The 21,024-nt window shown below is 40.2% G+C and overlaps 1 protein-coding gene across 5 annotated transcripts in view; it reads right to left on the minus strand.

Annotated features, from left to right (window-relative positions):
- UTRN (utrophin) overlaps positions 1 to 21,024 on the minus strand; it is an 897,027-nt gene that overhangs the window by 477,773 nt on the left and 398,230 nt on the right. For all 5 annotated transcript variants that reach the window (XM_073557627.1, XM_073557629.1, XM_073557628.1 and 2 more), the window contains one exon: positions 9,509 to 9,698. In XM_073557627.1, coding sequence (XP_073413728.1) covers positions 9,509 to 9,698 — 190 coding nt within the window. The remainder of the gene's footprint in view (positions 1 to 9,508; positions 9,699 to 21,024) is intronic.

A 21,024-nucleotide genomic window follows, 5' to 3' on the forward strand; every position in this document is an offset into this window, starting at 1 on the left:
TCATGGATAGCACTTGTACTCATGATAGTAAATGGTGCATATATCAGTAATTTTTCAATCGCAGTATGAGATTGATGAGAGTCTGTGGGTCAGTGAAAACAGTCGGACATCACTCAAATGCCACCCAAGTGCACTCCGATTTTCACAGATTGATAGATTGGGAAGTTGGAAAAACTTTTTTTTTCACATCTGAGAAAATCGGACCAAAAACTCAGACGATAGTCTGATGAAAATAATTGATGAAACTCATCTCATACAAGGAAAAAATATGACGTTTGAATAAGCCCTTGGTCAAAGTAAAACTGATTGTCAGCACATAAAAGTGTAAGGTTACAGCTTCTATTAAACTCTATGTCGAGGCAAAGATGGATGTGTAGGGAGCACTAGACACAGAGAGAGACCGAGACCAGGCAGAAACAGTCAGATTGTGCTGCAGTTTCTAGCAAATTTGATTCACTTCAATGCTGGATTCACAGCCACACAGCTCAGTACTGCTGTATAATGTCCTCCATACTTGCACCGTTTCTGTCTCAGTGCTACACAAAGAGAAGAGCAGGAATGCGTCTTTCTGTGGGTGTATTTACACGATTCTGAAAACTTACCAGATATACTTTTCATTTTTATGATAAGATTTTGTTTCTGTCTGCAGGTTATTATTTATAATAGCAGGCAGGTATGTTGCTAATAGGGAATTGGTGAGACATGTGCCATGGGTGCTGTTAAGAAGTGGGGTTCTAACAAGCATTCAGGTGCATGCGGATTGTGGGACAGTTGCCCTGATTGCTGTTTACCAGAGTCGTGGCTAACAAGCCATATCAGCCATAGCAAAGCTATTTAGATAGTAACAATCTGAATTTTTCCTCTTAGTTGAGAAAAGCCAAGGTATGAAGGGCAGGGAAATTTTCTGACAATAATTCAACAGAATAAAGCTGGTCACCAACTATCATCCCCAATATCTCCAATACTCCATCATTCAGCTTAGTGAAACAAGAAATTAATTTTATACATTATGAACCACACAGAAGCCTTTTGCCGCCAATTATCCTAAGGGATGACTAAAGGTTTAGAACCAAAGAAACAAATTGTCCAATTTTTGCTGCTCTCCAAATTTCCTAGTAACTACAAATGGGTAAGCAACTAAAACTAATGTTCACGACCAACCTTCTCACAATAAGCTTTGCCTCTGTCTATCAACAGACTACATTCAAAGCGTTTCTGTAAAATAAAAAAGTGTGACTGTGCAGCCTAAAATAAAAAATCCTATAAACTTATGTCCTGGTTCCTCTAACGTTGGCGATGTGCCTGGTGTCAGTATGCCATCAGAGCAGAAGTCTGCTGTTTAAGTTACGTGAATGCCAGGTAGCACAGCGCCAATATAAAAAAAAAGCACAGTAGATGAATGTGTCTTTTTTTAATTTTAGGCTGCACACGGAGTATTACCAAAGGGGTTGTCCAATAAAGGAGGAACCCCCTTTAATATCTAGCACACCTTTCATGTCCCGAAAAGCTAAAAACATGCAGATATAAGGTTAATCTGCAGGTTAATAGTGTTAGAATGCTGTTTGGCCGCCTTACCGAAAATGAACTTTATTCCTCCTGGGAGCCACTGGCTTTCAGTCATAGAGGCCGGCCTCCAGCGACTACGGTCACTGCTCAGCACACAGCAAGAGGCGGCTGTAAGCACACTCCAGCACTCTGACTGAGAGCTCGCTCTGCACAGATGTGCTGCAGAGGGAGCTGTCAATCAAAATGTTGGGGTGTGCTTACAGTGTATTAAGCAGTGATTGCAGCCGCTTCTAGATGCCTGTATGAGTGAAAGTCAGCAGCTCCCAGCAATAAAGTTAAAGAAGCGCTCCCATCAAAGTTTTTATTCTCTTAATGTATTGCAGTCATCATATCATATAGCACTGTGTACGTACAATTTTGCCTTTCTACCAAGCTAATTCTTCTCTTTTCTCTGCACTATGTAGAAACAGGAACCCTCTTGTCCCTGCAAAAATCATTCCCCTTTTTGACTCCTGACCCAGTTTCGCTGCTCCTCCTCCTTATTGCATAACCAGTGCAGAGAAATTAACCCCCTGTTTCTACATAGAGCTTAGAAGGATTCTGCTAGTCAGTTTTTAATCACGTGATGCCATAGACCTAATGGAGAAGAGAAGAATTATCTGGGCAGAAAGGCAAAATGAGCAATTGCAAGTATACAGTGCTATATAATATGACAATTGCAATATATGGTGGCCAGACAGCTTTGTAATGTTATTAACCAGCATATTGACCCTATGGTGTTTGCGGATATGACAAGCTTCCTTTAGAGAATCCTATGAAATTATGAAATCAGTAATATTTATTACTTTATCAATTTATAATAATGAAGTTTGCAATACAAAAGCATATAAAAATAGAAAACTTTAATTCTGTCAGTGGTATTCTTCCCTGTTCTTTCTAGCAAGACACTACTGAGACATAGAACGCAGAAGGGGAGCACAGAAAAGAGAAAGGTAAATGAGCAGAGGTGAAAAATACTGTGAGAAGTGAATTTTAAAAATTATTCATTTCAGCCTGATCTTGTCTGTTTGTGTCTGGAAGATTTTTTTTGCGGTAAAAGGGTCCATTGAATAACACGTTCAATGCAAAAAGAATGGGCATGAAATGTAAAGGGGTAAGTGGAGCTTGTCATGTCGGTTACATATGCTGCCAACATTAGGATCAGATTCCTAATTGCTAAAGAACAGTGCCACCTACTGGGAAAGTAAGAACTGCAAAAATAAGATAAGCAGGCTTTCTTACTGTTGTAGTATGGCAATGGCTGATTAGGAGAGGCTGAGATGGACTTTTTGGAGAATTTCAAGTAATTCAAGAAGTAAATGAAGCTGAAAACAATTTTGGAATATTAACATTTTGTTACTATTCGTTTTCTATAAGGTTTAATGCAGATGACCGTATAACTTGGACGGATAGCACTCGTCCCCATTTCATTCTATGGGGTTCTCAACATGTCCGATTTTTTACTCAAACATCAAAAACTGACCGTCACATCCAAACATATTAGGTTCCCAGAGGGATGTAGACTGTCTAAGAGGATTGGCATCAGGTCCTGGCAACGAGAATCGCCTTAACTGGCTGCCAGGTACACATCAATTGGCCAATTTTACGAGCTAAGCATTCTCAATTTTTTATATTTCTAGTGCAGGAATCCAATTCAATTTTCATATTTCATACTTCATGTTTGCTTGCTATAGCGTTACAGAGTGCTACTTTTTTGCTCAGACCAAGTGGGTCCTAGGAAAAAAAAAATAAAAAAAATAAAAATCGCACTACGGACGATTTGCATCCAAGAATTAGATGGCACTTACCCATTCAACTCTATGGGTCAGTGGAAAAATCAGAACTCATGACATCAGAGTGCAGTCTAATTTTCAAGAACTGGCAATATAGAGAAGGGATAGAAAACTTTCCAGATCCGAGAAAATCAGATCACACTCTGATCAAACTCTGAGTGTGGTCACAGTGTGGTCAGAGTATGATTAGTATAAGGCTGTGTGCACACGCTGCGGATTTTGCTGCGGTTCCGCAGCGGTTTTGGCCGCTGCGGACCCGCAGCAGTTTTTGCTGCGGTGTACAGTACCATGATTCCCTATGGGAATCAAAAACCGCAGTGCAGACGGTGCGGATTTTTCAATTCTTTTTTTTTTTTTCAATTCTTTCTGCGGATTCCCCTGCGGTTTGCCATCTCCTCCATTGAGGAGATGAAAAACCGCAGGGCAAAACCGCAGAGCAATCCGCAGGTCTTTTGACCTGCGGTTTCACCTGCGGATTTTACAAAATCCGCGCGGATGAATCCGCACATAATCCGCAGCGTGTGCACACAGCCTAAGGCAGGGGTTACACTGTCATATAGCATCAGATGCAATATGCTAATGACACTCAGCTCAAATTCTGCTGCGAGTTTGACCCGAGTGTCAGTGCACTGTGCTCTAATTCTCTAGATTGAGAGAATTGCAGCAAAGCTGCAGAGGAGATAGAGAATGTAATTTCACCATTAGGAGGAAATTGCACTGCACTCGGGTGACATTTGAGTGCAGTCCGATGTTTCTCATGCACCCATAGACTTGTATGGGTGAATGTGATCCCGATTCTCACAGCTACTCAAATCGGCATGAGAGAACAATTGCAGATGTGCACTGCCTCATAGTATAACAATGGGCCGAGTAAAATCCGACTAGCAAATTGAATTCGTCCAATTCATTCGCTCATGTGAGTGAGCCCTAATCAGACCGATTTTCTGGGATGTGGAGAAAATGGTCATCTGCAACTGCACTTAGGCCGGAGGCACACTAGCATATGGCACTGAATTCGATATACTAATGACCCTCGACTCCTGCTCTGCTAATAAATTTGCAAAAATTTCTACATTTCTGTTTTTTTCAATCAAGATGGGGTGCAGAGTGTACACTAATGAGAAAAAAATGAACTTTTTTGAATTTACCAAACGGCTGCAATGAAACAGAGTGAAAAATGTAAAGGGGTCTGAATATTTTGATTTGAAGCCAAGCCTAGCTAGGTGGCTCTTCACCTTAGCCTCATTTCTCTGGGCACATTTGGAAAGGGGTCTGCATAGACCAGCGTCAAGTTTGCCACTCACTGAATATTAGACATGCTCGGAATTCTGCAAAGCCAAGAAAATAGTATTGGGTAACCTCTAAGCCAGACTTTAAGATAAATACCTATATCTAGAATTTGGAGGTATCGTTTATTTTAATGGAAAACATCAGTTTCTAAGAGCAGCGAGTTAAGTCAGAATTAGAAAACATTCACATAATGAATCCTTGCCAGGGAAAGAAAACGGTGAATGCTCTCAAGTTAATAAGATTGGACAAGGGACAGCTAAGCCATCAGTACATTCAAAATTAAGGCAACGTTGGCTCAGCGTAACTAAACATGACATTTGCAGCCAAAAGCCAGGGAGCATCTAAGAATTGCAGAATTATCTATGTTGGCTGGTGGTCAGATTACCTGGGCTTTGCATGTAATAATCACATGTAGTAAAGATTATTTATCACAAATATTCTGCAGATAAAGAAAATGTAGGAAACAACTTACTGCTGTCATTTAGAAATGGTAAAGGGAATCTGTCAGCCGGTTTCTGCTGCTCTATCTGATAGCAGCATGATTTTTGAGCACAAACCCTGATTCCAGTGATATATCATTACTGGGCTGCTTGTTGCAGTTTTGATAAATTCACTGTTTTATCAGCTGCAAATCTAGCAGTTCCGGAGCATTAAGATCTGTATAACCCAGCCCATACCACTGATTGGCAGCTTTCTGCCTATGCACAGTGGACAAAGAAAGCTGCCAATAAGTGATGGGGGCGTGGTTACACAAAATTCATGAATTTGGAAGTCTATATGCTAGTGGGTTTACTAGTCATCTAGTGATAATAAATGTGATTTTATCAAATCTACATCTCTACATTATGCAGCTCTCAGATGAAATGGCAAAAATCTTGTGAGAGTCCCTTTAAATGTCCTTTTTAAAAATAGTATTTTTATATGACTAAATAACATTGCAGTAATACCAGAAAAAATGAGATTCTGACGGAGCTGTACTGTGCAGGACGCCCCTCGTCATAATGTACACTACTGAATACGATGCATGCGATGCCTGTGGTAATAACTTAGCCCCATACACTTTGCACAATATAGGAAAGGTTTAGCAAATTTTTAATGCCAGTTTTTGGTGTACAGAAGATAATTAATTCACCCCTTTCAGGGTTAAGATTATTAGCTGTGCAACTAAAGCGCCTTAGATAAAGTGGAAAATTTCAACTGAAATGGCCCTGTCATCACACACAATAAAGTCATTCTAGTAGTCTCTGAGCCATAACACAACCCGAACAATACTGCCGTCATATCTTAATGCAAAAGTCACCAAGCGTGCAAATTAAAAAATTGCTACTTTTGTATCGCTAGATTAGCCCTTATTCTCTAGTTATCCTATTGATAGGATAAAAGGAAGATAAAATTGGCTGAATGGGCCACAGATGATGGCAGGAAAAAGCAACTTCTGGGTATTCGGTCTCAAGGGTACACACCAGCCCATCAGCAGGGGGTCTTATCATATCCACAGGAAAACTAAGGGTGCACATCAACGGGACTAAACAATATACTGAAGAGTAGTACTATCTGTGTTCTGTAACCCCTTCTCATGCACTGCACCAGGTGCACTAAAAATAAAGACTAATAATAATAGTGCAAATTCTATTAAAAATCCAAAGGCTACGTTCTCACAATGAGTATTTGTTGTTTTTTTTTAGCTAAATTTAGTAACTCGCATTTTATTGCGTTTTTTACACATATTCTGTTTTTCCCCCCCGGTTTTTGTCTCCTTTTGGTATGTCACTGCTTTGTTTTGGATACTTCCTGTTATTTAGCTTTAATAAAGTGTCATTGATAGTCATGTAACCTACAAGCGCATCTTGTGCCTTTCCGGCGTGGAAACACACAAAAACCTCAGGTGCAATATTTTATATGCAGATTTTCGTCATCTCATTCAAGTCTATGGGGAATATCTGAAAATAAAATGCATATTTACTGCAAGAGGAATTGACATACTGCGGATTTAAAAAAAAGCACCACAGGTCAGTTTACAAAGCGTAAAAAATAACTACAGGTCAGTTTACAAAGCGTAAAAAATAACTACAGGTCAGATTACACAGCGTCAAAAAGCACTACAGGTCAGTTTACACATCGTAAAAAAAGCACTACAGGTCAGGTTACACAGCGTAAAAAATAACTACAGGTCAGTTTACACAGCGTAAAAAAGCACTGCAGGTCAGTTTACACAGCGTAAAAAAAACACCACAGGTCAGTTTACAAAGTGTAAAAAATAACTACAGGTCAGATTACACAGCGTCAAAAAGCACTACAGGTCAGTTTACACATCGTAAAAAAAGCACTACAGGTCAGTTTACACATCGTAAAAAAAGCACTACAGGTCAGTTTACACATCGTAAAAAAAGCACTACAGGTCAGTTTACACATCGTAAAAAAAGCACTACAGGTCAGTTTACACAGCGTAAAAAAAGCACCATAGGCCAGTTTACACAGCGTAAAAAAAACACCACAGGTCAGTTTACAAAGTGTAAAAAATAACTACAGGTCAGTTTACACAGCGTAAAAAATAACTACAGGTCAGTTTACACAGCGTAAAAAAGCACTGCAGGTCAGTTTACACATTGTAAAAAAAGCACTACAGGTCAGTTTACACAGCGTAAAAAATAACTACAGGTCAGTTTACACAGCGTAAAAAAAAACTACAGGTCCGTTTACACAGCGTAAAAAATAACTACAGGTCAGTTTATACAGCATAAAAAATAGCTACAGGTCAGTTTACACAGCGCAAAAAATAACTACAGGTCAGATTACACAGCGTAAAAAAGAACTACAGGTCAGTTTACACAGCGTAAAAAATAACTACAGGTCCGATTACACAGCGTAAAAAATAACTACAGGTCCGTTTACACAGCGTAAAAAAGAACTACAGGTCAGTTTACACAGCGTAAAAAAGAACTACAGGTCAGTTTACACAGCGTAAAAAAAGCACTGCAGGTCAGTTTACACAGCGTAAAAAAAGCACAGTGGGCAGGAGATTTCTATAAATCCCATCCACTTTGCTGGAACTGTAAGATGCTGCGATTTTGTAAACATGCAGCAGCAAATAATGAACGTGGGCACTTAACCTTATACTCCAACCTCTGATTAAGCCAGGACCCGTGCATACTGCCAGCTGGGTGTTGGGTGGCAGTGCAGTATACACCGGGTAATGTATATACTACAATATACATAGTAATTACTCTATATTTAGCACACAGGTAAAATGCTGAAGATACAAATTAGTCACTGCAGCCTACCATCAAGGGTATCACACTCCACTTGACCATGAGTCATTAGGTAATTAACATCTCTTTAATGTCAAGATTCATTAGCAATGATGCAGTTTTATCAGCCAGACTTCAATCATTAGCTGTCACTGAGGACGGGCTTACACCGATTCTACATACTCATCAAATGTGACAAAAATAACACCGGCCATCTATACGGATCTCGCAAGTCACTACGTATGGAAAATGAAGAAGTGAAGTGTGAATAACATTCAGTGATTCTGACAATTACTTTCAAGAAAAATGACATATTTCATAAAAGATCCTAGTTAAAGGGATTGTCCATCTTTATGGTTGCTATTTGTTTCTTACTTAAATGCATGTAATTTGGGCTAGAAATCATTTTTGTAACTGGGTCCAATTGAAAACTTCACATGAGAAAACAGCTTTTCTATTGGAGGAGACTGATGGACAGGTTTGGTCCCATGCTCCTCCACCGGCAGCCTTTGTATGCACCGGAGAGCGGGATAAGAACCTGTGACACCTCTATAATATTAACTGCCACAAGATTATGTTCCCAACACGTGATAAAATAAAGATAATATGGCCGACCCCGGTAACGCATTCTACAGCCAGCAATAGACAGTAATACAGCAGAAATAGGAGGAAAACGGTGCAAAAATGTTAATTAAACCCAAATGCAAAAATTATTTTTAGCGTCAATTGTATGCATTTAATTAAGAACCTCTGTAATGACTGCACACACAATGTGGTCGGAAAACCACACATAAAAATCGGGGTGTCAGATTTTATCTTTTTCCTTTTAGAAATGTATGAATAAATTTACAAATGGGTGTGACAAGAAAGGAGGGGCATTGTCCCTCCAGTGGGTAATATTGTCCAATCAGCACTGACTGGGATGGACACTCCCCTTAGGCAAAGCATTTACAGGAACAAATAAGTCAGGAGACATGACAAGTCGTTGTTAATGGAAATGATTACCGGTATATATTTTCACGTCCGGCCCCGACTATCACATAACTGATATATAGAATGTAGGAATCATGCAAATTCCTCAGCAATGTTTAAGACTGGACATTATAATAGATGGTGGTCTAAAAAGTAGTTCAACATAAGGCAATGAATTCTGACCCATTGATATTACACAAATTAACTATTAATACACCATCAATGGAAAACATTTCTCCTACAAATAGAAGATGTTTTGCCATCTTCACAAGGTAAGAGAAAATGTTTTTTTTTTCTATCATCATTGATAGCCTTTGCTCAATATTTTGGTCCACAAGGATTGTTCTGCAGAAAATAAATGTAATATTTTCTGACATATATTGATTCCTCACTCTGAGGTAATAAACAGAAGACTTCATAAAAGCAACCTACTTTTCACAACTGAAACGCATCGGAATTTAGCTTTATTATTAACAGAGTATTACAGGTTGCAAATTAATTTATGGTATATTGTTTTAGAAGAAAAAACGACACAGCAGACGAATATCTCTAATAAGGTTTCCACTTTAGATCCACCAAATATTTAAACATTTGCTATAAAAGCTTAAAAACATCTCATTCCAACAAGAGAATGGCCTTCATCTCCCATAGCGGCCTTACCTGAAGCTGCATCTTGAGTTGTCGTAAGCGATTCACATCCTGCTGGACCCCCTCACGTTGAGATGCATCCATGAGGACATTCACGGTGGTCTCAGCTTCCTGGATCCATTTCATGAAGTTCTCATGGTCCTTGACCAAGACCTGGAAATTCTTTAGCTCCTTCTCCAGAGTGCTTTGCCTTTCGCCAACCCTAAGAAAGAAGTAATACACGTCAAAGCTTTGATTAAGTTATACAAAATGATAAGGTTGTAGAAGTTACGTAAATTATCAGAATGGGAAGAAAACTTATCCACAAATAAACTGTTTATCTACATGTTTTCTTTACATTATTCAGAAGGCAAAATTCAGAAAGGAGACAAAGAACAAAAATGTGATTTGTTGTGTTGGACAGTAAAACTATATATGGTATATTTATTTTTAATATATATTAATATGGCTAATTTTCATTAAAAAAATCATTGAAATCAACAGCAGACAACAGTATCTCGTTTGCAATACTGCACTTTAGGCCTTATTCACATGTCAGTGTTTATCACAGTCGTGTTTCGCCCTCCAGATTGCACCTTTCACCACCCTAAAAAAGCAGCCTAGTGCAAGGTAATAAAAAATAGCGGTAATGCTCAGAAAGGGAGGTAACTTAGGTTACTCAATGGTGATGATGAAGAATATATATATTTGTAATTTACAGTGGGGCAAAAAAGTATTTAGTCAGTCAGCAATAGTGCAAGTTCCACCACTTAAAAAGATGAGAGGCGTCTGTAATTTACATCATAGGTAGACCTCAACTATGGGAGACAAACTGAGAAAAAAAAATCCAGAAAATCACATTGTCTGTTTTTTTTTCCTTTTATTTGCATATTATGGTGGAAAATAAGTATTTGGTCAGAAACAAGCAATCAAGATTTCTGGCTCTCACAGACCTGTAACTTCTTCTTTAAGAGTCTCCTCTTTCCTCCACTCATTACCTGTAGTAATGTCACCTGTTTAAACTTGTTATCAGTATAAAAAGACACCTGTGCACACCCTCAAACAGTCTGACTCCAAATTCCACTATGGTGAAGACCAAAGAGCTGTCAAAGGACACCAGAAACAAAATTGTAGCCCTGCACCAGGCTGGGAAGACTGAATCTGCAATAGCCAACCAGCTTGGAGTGAAGAAATCAACTGTGGGAGCAATAATTAGAAAATGGAAGACATACAAGACCACTGATAATCTCCCTCGATCTGGTGCTCCACGCAAAATCCCACCCCGTGGGGTCAGAATGATCACAAGAACGGTGAACAAAAATCCCAGAACCACGAGGGGGGACCTAGTGAATGAACTGCAGAGAGCTGGGACCAATGTAACAAGGCCTACCATAAGTAACACACTACGCCACCATGGACTCAGATCCTGCAGTGCCAGACGTGTCCCACTGCTTAAGCTTGTACATGTCCGGGCCCGTCTGAAGTTTGCTAGAGAGCATTTGGATGATCCAGAGGAGTTTTGGGAGAATGTCCTATGGTCTGATGAAACCAAACTGGAACTGTTTGGTAGAAACACAACTTGTCGTGTTTGGAGGAAAAAGAATACTGAGTTGCATCCATCAAACACCATACCTACTGTAAAGCATGGTGGTGGAAACATCATGCTTTGGGGCTGTTTCTCTGCAAAGGGGCCAGGACGACTGATCCGGGTACATGGAAGAATGAATGGGGCCATGTATCGTGAGATTTTGAGTGCAAACCTCCTTCCATCAGCAAGGGCATTGATGATGAAACGTGGCTGGGTCTTTCAACATGACAATGATCCAAAGCACACCGCCAGGGCAACGAAGGAGTGGCTTCGTAAGAAGCATTTCAAGGTCCTGGAGTGGCCTAGCCAGTCTCCAGATCTCAACCCTATAGAAAACCTTTGGAGGGAGTTGAAAGTCCATGTTGCCAAGCGAAAAGCCAAAAACATCACTGCTCTAGAGGAGATCTGCATGGAGGAATGAGCCAACATACCAAAAACAGTGTGTGGCAACCTTGTGAAGACTTACAGAAAACGTTTGACCTCTGTCATTGCCAACAAAGGATACATCACAAAGTATTGAGATGAAATTTTGTTTCTGACCAAATACTTATTTTCCACCATAATATGCAAATAAAATGAAAAAATACAGACAATGTGATTTTCTGGATTTTTTTTTCTCAGATTGTCTCCCATAGTTGAGGTCTACCTATGATGTAAATTACAGACGCCTCTCATCTTTTTAAGTGGTGGAACTTGCACTATTGCTGACTGACTAAATACTTTTTTGCCCCACTGTATATATAATTTAGCGTCATTCATGGTAGGACAGGAAAATGACTCCATTTTCTAGTTAATAAGTACTGGATGTGTTTATGACAATCTGTATAATTTATGGCTCATGACAACTTTATGATAATTTCATCTTGTGATGCCATGCCTGACCACTTGGTGTGCTGTAAAGGACAACAAGAGGTGAGAAGAGTGTCTAATAGTAGAAACACCTGTTATCATGCACGCATTTTGCACCACATTTGAAAATCTCTATAGCAAGACACAGCAGTTACTTTTTCTCATTGAAATTGAATTGAGGTGGTAATGTTGCTTTAGGTCATGGGTGGGTGTCCTCCAACTCGTTTATTCAGAGAGACATCAGTTTAACAATTCTCAAACTTTCAAAAGCAGAAACTTTTGTAATAAGAGATATTTCTCTACATCCAGCAGATTTCCTGCCCAGTGAAGCAGCCGAAGGACAATGAACTCTGTGTCTCCGTGGTACACAATAGGTTATAATAAGGGGAAATACCTTGTATTCCATTCCACAAGAGGTGTGAGGCTTAATCATAGTTTTATCAGTTGGAAATTATTAAAAAAAAATCTGTGACTTGTACAATTAAACTAGAAAGGAAGCAAAATCAGCAGAATGTAATTACCGTAAGTACAAAACAATATGCTGCTCACTACAAGAACTTCGACTACATTGGTCCAATAAATGATTGAATAAAAGGACACTTGTAGATGATTTGGACTGCTTCCCACCCCTTCCCATGATACCACCACAAGGGAAGCGACGCATTTCACAGTTCCTATTAAAATCAATGGGCTGTGGGTATAATGTAGGTGGAAGGACTCTTTACAGCCATTCTGCCTTGTATACAAGGGGCTGCCCTAAATAAAGAATTCCCTAATAAGATATTTAAAAATAAAAACTGTTAAAGGCAAAGAATACTACGCGGTTCAACACAATAGTCTCAAACTGTGCAGCACTCCATAAGTTATTCTAAACTGTACAACCCTTTCTATAGTATCGCAGTATCTAGTTATTCAACATATTTGATTCATTTAGTTTTTATTATCTATAGACTTCAAGAGACAGAAAATAAGAGATAATTTTAATTTTTAATTTATGATTGACTTGCACCTTGTTCAGCCCAATGAGGAAAGTAGGAAAAGCTTGAAAAGTCCTGGTTCAATACATGATCCCGGCCTCAAGTTATACCTAACATAACAAATTGTCCAAAGCTAGAGCAAGTTCAGAATGTCAGAAAAGAGTAAGCAAACTTTAAGCGCGAGGTAAAAGTTTTGAGTTTGTATATGTATTGATCACCTATCTTTCCTTGGCAAAAATTAAGAGACCACAGCAAAATTTTCAGTTTGTCTGATTTTTCTCTTTATAGGTATATTTCTGAGTAAAATGTAAATTGCTCTTTTATTCTATAAACTACTGACAACATGTCCCCGAATTTCCAAGCATCAAATTTTGTATTTATTTTCAGAAAATGAGAAAAGGTCAAAATAACTAAAAAATGCAGTGCTTGCAGACTTCAAATAATGCTAAGAAAACAATTTCATAATCGTTTAGAAACAACAATACTAAAGTTTTATCTCAGGAGCAGTTCAGAAATCAATATTTTGTGGAATAACCATGATTTTTAATCACAGCTTTCATGCGTCTTGGCATGCTTTCCACCAGTCTTTCACACTGCTTTTGGGTGACCTCATGCCACTTCTGGTACAAAAATTTAAGCAGTTCTTTGTTTGATGGCTTGTGACTATCCATCTTCCTCTTGATTACATTCCAGAGGTTTTCAATGGGGTTCAGGCCCGGAGAATAGGCTATTATTATTATACATTTATATAGCGCCATTTATTCCATGGCGCTTTACATGTGAAAAGGGGAAATATAGACAAGTACAATAAACGTACAAGACAAGGGACACTATATATATATACACAGCATATATATATATACATATATATATACACTGTATATAGGGGTTTTCCCACGAACAAAATACATTTTAGTTTACTATTTGAATAAAAATAATTTCAACAATTGGAAGTGTTAAAAAAAATGCTCCTGTCCTGAGGCAATCTTATAACTGTGCCCCTGTAATGTACTGTGTAATTGCAGTGTCTCCCTGTGCAGGGAGGAGGCGGGGGGAGAAGCAAACAAGTATACTGACATTACAGCACAGGGTGACAACTGATTATTTCTTTAAGGTAAGACAAGTAGAGATGGGCGAACCCAAACAGAAATGTTCGGTGTTCATACTGGACAGTCACTGTTCGGGCCTGAATGCCGAACACAGACTTTTTGCTGAAGTCCGGTGCAGTGTTCGGGAGGAGCAAGAGAGAGAGAGAGATAATTTTTTTCTTTTCTTAGCAGTTTGGGTATCCATTGTTTTCAATGGGGTTCGGGTTCTGGTGGAAATTTGGGTATTGTCCTGAAACCCAAACCGAACCTTCTAAAAAGTTTGGGTCAGGTACCAGAACCCGAACTTCCACCAGTCCGCCCATCCCTAAAGATAAGATTTTAAAAGGCAGGGGGATGTTTTTTCTTTACAGAAACCAGCAGCTGCGATTCTGTGCTGTAATCTCTATTTTCTCTTTTGCTTCCTCCCCTGCCCAGGAGCTGTGGTATGATCAGACCATGTTCTTGTATGGCCAGGCACAGCCATTACACAGCACACAGCAGGGACACATTAGATTATCTCAGCACAGGAACATTTTTTTTTAACAAATCAAATTGTGAAACTTATTTTTATCCCAAGATCTATTGATTAAACTGTACTTTGTGGGAAAACCCCTTTATGTAGTTAGAAGGGGTTGTCTAGTTGTGGACAACCCCCTTTAATCCATATGGCATGGATTCAATGAGTTGTACCTTGACCAGAGGAATATTGCCTCACTCTTCATGCAAAATCTCTAAAAATCATTCAACAGGAAATAGGTTTTCATAATTGCTCTTACTTAATACTAGAGAAAGTTATAAAATGTTTGACTCACATCATGTTCGTTACCTAAAAGCACGCAAATTTCCTGAAAGCAATTCCTCCTACACAATGCAACAATCATATGTTCCTTTATGTCCAGGTTTATATTCAATTAATCTGACTCAAAGACAGTTTTCTGAGCTCTGCAGTCATTCAAGCCACTCAAAATTAAAAAAAGATGGCATTCTAGATTTGTTATGAGTATTGAATCATTCCTCAAAGCTTCCCGCACAAAGGCCAAGTATTCTGTCCCCAACGTCCTTCATTCAACCTCTACCTATTCTTCTACGCAGCTGAGGTACCTTAATGTACAGTAATGTAAAGGTTTTCAGTCTTGCAGGAGCCTACTGAGACAATATATTTCCGATGACAGATTGCGTTATCTTGGAGCCATGCCCCATCCAATGCTTCAATCATGTCACCAGAACATTTTTTTTACGACACAATGTCTTCCCAGGTTAGCAGTGGAGTAGCAAAAAGCTCTGAGTAACTATTCTGTGTATGGCAATTAATAAATGACAACCGCTTATGGGGACGAAAATAATTCCCCCTGGTAAAAAGCTAATTTTATGACACATGATTTATTCGGCTATACAATCTCCATTAATGGCCACTACAGTGGAAATATAGTAATATAGGAGGACAAGTTAACTGTTCTCCACTCACACAGGAGGGTCCCTAATGGGGGCGGGGGACACATGGATAATGGTTGTCAAAGCTAAAACAAATCCTTTAAAAGGTAACATTATTTGTCTTTTAGCTAAACAGCAGCTTGGAAATGCTCAAGGTGCTTAGTATCAAAACACATATTTGCAACATTAGAACTCCATAAGAGGAATATATAGCCATTTGTTTTAGGGTGGGGTTACACTTTGCTAACCTACCGCTTATACGCTACATATCTGCCGATGTTCAATAGCCTGTGCTTTCCGTAATTTGCAGGCACACATCAAGATCGGAAAAGTAACGGTCTGTGTGCACAGACTCTTTAATCTCAGCGGCACATGCTCTGTGTATACAGGACCATGTGCGGCCGAGTATGAGGACTTTTAAACAAGCTTAAAAATCATTTCAACCGGCGAATTAGCGTTTTTCTAATTTGTTGGGAGGTCGGCTGTTTATGTTTAATTTATTAGCATGCTTTATATTATTAAGCAACATAATAAAGTAAGACTTTGTAATATAGCACTGAAGCCTTACAGCACTGGGGTCCTGGGTTCAAATCCCACCAAGGACAACATCTGCATGGAGCTTGTATGTTTTCCCTGTGTTTGCGTGGATTTCCTCCGGGTTCTCCGGTTTCCTCCCACATTCCAAAGACATACTGATAGGGAATTTAGATTGTGACCCCCATCGGGGACAGTGCCAATAATGTCTGTAAAGCGCTGTGGAATTAATGGCGCTATATAAGTGAGTAAAATAAATAAATAATATATTTTATCAGAGAAGTCTGCTTCTTTCTCTGCCAGGACTGATCTTTTGCTCTCAAAATTCTCGAATTATGGGTAAAATCTAAAAGCAGTGAAGACAGATTGTTACATTATTGAGATAGGATATAACTAGTGAGAAGCGAACATGCCCAGATAACATGTTATCTGAGCATGCTTGGGTGTTATTCAAGCATCTGGGCGTGCTCAGATGATATGTTTGAGTCCCTGCAACTGCAAGTTTTGAGGCTGTTTAAGAGCCGCAATACATGAGGGGATTTCCAGTTTGCTAGACAATGCCCGCGTGTGTTTAGGCTGTCTACCACCACAAAACATGCAGCCCCAGGGACTCGAACAAGATACTCGGATAACACCAGAACATGCTCGGATAACACGTTATCTGATCTGATCATCGCCTGTGTGTAGCAGAGGCAAAGTACTGCAGCTTCTAGTCTCCCATGGAAGCTATTGAAGCGTGCAAAAGTTAAAAAAAAAGATTTTTAAAAATATTTACAAAATAAAAAAAAATATAAAAGTTCAAATCACCCCCCTTTCGCCCCATTCAAAATAAAACAATATAAAAAAATCAAACATACACGTATTTGGGATTGCTGCATTCAGAATCTCCCGATTTATCAATTTACAAAAAGAATTAACCTGATCGTTAAATGGCGTCACGAGAAAAAAATTCAAAATGCCAGAATTACGTTTTATTACATTGCAATAAAATGCAATAACGTGTGATTTAAAAAAACGTATCTACACAAAAATTGTATCACTAAAAACATCAGCTCAGTACGCAAAAAAAGGGAATTAGACCTACCGGTAATTCTGTTTCCTGTAGTCCCTCAGGACAGCACCATGGAGGACGTCCTTCCTTGCCCTATAGTGGGACAGGATCAGAGAGAGGTTAAAAGGCCCCTCCCACCTCCACCCTCCAGTGTTTTTTCAAAGTACCACCGAGGATGGATGGAAATGGTCTAAACACGCCCTTACAAACGCGTATGTAAGACCCTTTAGCGGCTCCATCCCGATCTCGAGCCACGATGACCTGATGGATGAACAATCTGCCGATCGATCCCATGCAAGCCTAAAGACAAACATAAGGGAGGGAACTAAGGGTGCTGTCCTGAGGGACTACAGGAAACAGAATTACCGGTAGGTCTAATTCCCTTTTTCCCTTACGTCCCTCCGGACAGCACCATGGAGAATACCAAAGCAAAGGTCTCAGGGTGGGTACAGAAGCCCCCGGATCAAAGTTCTAGGTAAGAACCAGGCTAGATCTAGACATTATCTATAAGATGAGAAGAAATATAGATATCGAAAGGGATCTACAAAGGTAATCACCATAGTGAGTGTCTGATATATGTCTATAATGGCCAATTTCAGTATGAATGTGGCAAACAAGATTTGCAGTGGAACAACCTGTTACACCCCAATACCACTAATGAACCGTAGTGAATTACAGTTATTGTGATAGATACTTATGAACACCGCAGTCACAGAAATAGGTTTAAAACCTTATTGCACAGCAAAAGGTATGGTGATAACCACAGCCATAATACAAAGAGGACTGTATAGACCGTTAATTCGCTGTATGTGCTTATAACACAGGATAGTTCCTTCGTCGGTCCTCCTGGGCTCGGCTTAAACCTTGGCTAGAGACCACCTTACCATACTACAAGGAAACCTGCAGGCCAGAGACCCTGCTCCGCTGGAAGATCAGAGCAATAACAGTACCTGGAAAATAGCGGAGCATTGAGACGTATGTCCCCTACTCATCCAGGAGATCATGTGTATTCTGAATCCTTTACATGTCTAAACCTCAAGAAAGGGTTGGATATTATTTAAGACTAAGGAAATACTCCATCTGGCAGGTAACTACTCCTGCCACTACCAACATTGGCTTTTCATTAGAAGCATTGAAAGGGAAATGTGGATCCTCACGCCTGTTTTACTGATGTTAGACACGGGAGTCTGGACTTTGGAACTGAGGAGAGTAAGTGTGTGCTTACAAGTCATTAGCCCAGACTCTGTAAATGTGTCAACTTATTCATATGTTATATCCTAAAAGGCAATCTTCTTAGAGATATTTATACCCCTGACTGCTATGGTGCGAGGAACCACACTCTATAACTAGAGGGGAGTAGGTTTCCTCCCATCGCAGAGGGGATTGACTACTGCGAGGCAGATGGGCTATGGGTTCTCGACTGCAAGAGTCCTGGATACAGCTTCTTTACCTTAGGAGCCCTGACTCCCCTAAGAGCAGCGAGTATGGGATCCTCTGCCACCTGACGCAGAGCTGCTGAACCGCCACCAGGTACAAAAAGTAGTGATGCCACCCCTGGTAAACATAATACAACTGATTTATAGGACAAGAATCTGCCTACCGGGTGTCTATCAAGGAAACTAGTCCGACTGCTCTATGTGGAGTCAGGAAGAATTGTTTTCTCCCACCTTATGGGATTTTCTGCACCCAGAATATGTCCACTTAAAGGATGAACCCCAAAGACGTGTGTCTCCCTTTAAAAGTTAACTATGAGAGGGACCTGCCTTTAGCCCTCAAGACAGTAACTCACTTGAGACTTCTGTTCCAAATAGAAGAAATGCTAAGTTACTAGGCCAATTCAAGCATAACTGTTCGTCTGGCTAAGTCCAGTTGCCAAGAATGAAGCAACAGAAACTGTGTCTAGGCCCGAAACACAAAGACCAGAGTTGGGGCCTGAGACAAAATGTGAAGTGGTAGGCCAACCATACAAGGTGTGGCCCACAAAAATGCCCAAGTCAGAAGGTCTAAGCCAGAGGCACAAAGCCACAGCACCCGAGGTATTATGAAGCACAGAGGTATTAGGACCCATAAATGACTCCCCTGAGGCGCAGGGGTACCAAAGCCTTATGACGCCATATGATGCACAGAAGCCTTATGCTAAACAGAAGCGCCATGACGCAATATGATGTGCCAAGACACTATGGGGCGCTATGAAGCAATATGATGCATAGAGCCACTATGAAGGCTTATGATTAGTGTTGAGCATTCCGATACCGCAAGTATCGGGTATCGGCCGATACTTGCGGTATCGGAATTCCGATACCGACTTCCGATATTTTTTCAATATCGGAAGTCGGCATCGGAATCGGAAGTTCAAAGTTGATTGACAGCCGAAATGACGTCATCATGATGCGCGGTGTGTGCGCATCATGATGCGCCGTCATTTCGGGCCTTCCGGGGGTCTCTGCCGGCCTGCCGGGGGGCTGTGCCGGCCTGCCGGGGGGCTGTGCCGGCCTGCCGGGGGGCTGTGTGGACTGCCCGGGGTCTGTACCGGCCTGCCGGGGGGCTGTGCCGGCCTGCCGGTGGTCTGTGCACCCTGTGGGGGTCTGTACCGGCCTGCCGGGGGGCTGTGCCGGCCTGCCGGGGGACTGTGCTGATGTCCGGGGGTCTGTGCAAGCATCGTCCGATGGGACTACAAGTCCCATCTGGCGATGCCTGCTGCCATGACAGTGATTGACACATTAGCCAATGATGGGACAGTAGTAGTCCCATCATCCGGCTAATGTGTTAAATGTTAAAAAAAAAAAAAAAATACTACATACATACTACATACATACTACATGCATGCTACATACATACTACATGCTACATACATACCACATATATACTACATGCATGCTACATACATACTACATGCTACATACATACTACATATATACTACATGCATGCTACATACATACTACATGCTACATACATACTACATATATACTACATGCATGCTACATACATACTGCATGCTACATACATACTACATGCTACATACATACCACATATATACTACATGCATGCTACATGCTACATACATACCACATACATACTACATACATACTACATACATACTACATGCATGCTACATGCTACATACATAACACATATATACTACATGCATGCTACATACATACTACATGCTACATACATACCACATACATACTACATACATACTACATACATGCTACATACATACTACATATATATTACATGCATGCTACATACATACTGCATGCTACATACATACTACATACATACTACATGCATGCTACATACATACTACATACATACTACATGCTACATACATACCACATATATACTACATACATACTACATGCATGCTACATACATACTACATGCTACATACATACCACATATATACTACATACATACTACATACATACTACATGCATGCTACATACAATACATACATAGACATACAGTACATATAACATAGAGTAACATACTTACCAATACTTGTCACATTGTTCCCCGAAGCCATTGTCTTTTACGGAATAAATATTAACATAACAAACCACAAAAATACTCACCCACGATCCGAAGCAGTCCACGAGTGTGTCCCACGACGATCTTGGGTAGAGAACTGCAGCATCAGCTGATGCTGCCGTTCTCTACGGGCTGCAGGAATCCAATGACGGAAGGTAGGTATCCTTCCGCACTGTATTCCTCCGCCACTTAAAAAAAAAAGTCCCTAGTCTCACTTTATGCCAAATTCCCACACAGCAATGGCATAAAGTGAGACTAGGGACTTTTTTTTTTTTTAAGTGGCGGAGGAATACAGTGCGGAAGGATACCTACCTTCCGTCATTGGATTCCTGCAGCCCGTAGAGAACGGCAGCATCAGCTGATGCTGCAGTTCTCTACCCAAGATCGTCGTGGGACACACTCGTGGACTGCTTCGGATCGTGGGTGAGTATTTTTGTTGTTTGTTATGTTAATATTTATTCCGTAAAAGACAATGGCTTCGGGGAACAATGTGACA

The sequence above is a fragment of the Dendrobates tinctorius genome, unplaced genomic scaffold (genome assembly GCF_039654945.1).
Source record: "Dendrobates tinctorius isolate UK_male_01 unplaced genomic scaffold, ASM3965494v1 ptg000250l, whole genome shotgun sequence".
Lineage (NCBI taxonomy): Eukaryota > Metazoa > Chordata > Amphibia > Anura > Dendrobatidae > Dendrobates > Dendrobates tinctorius.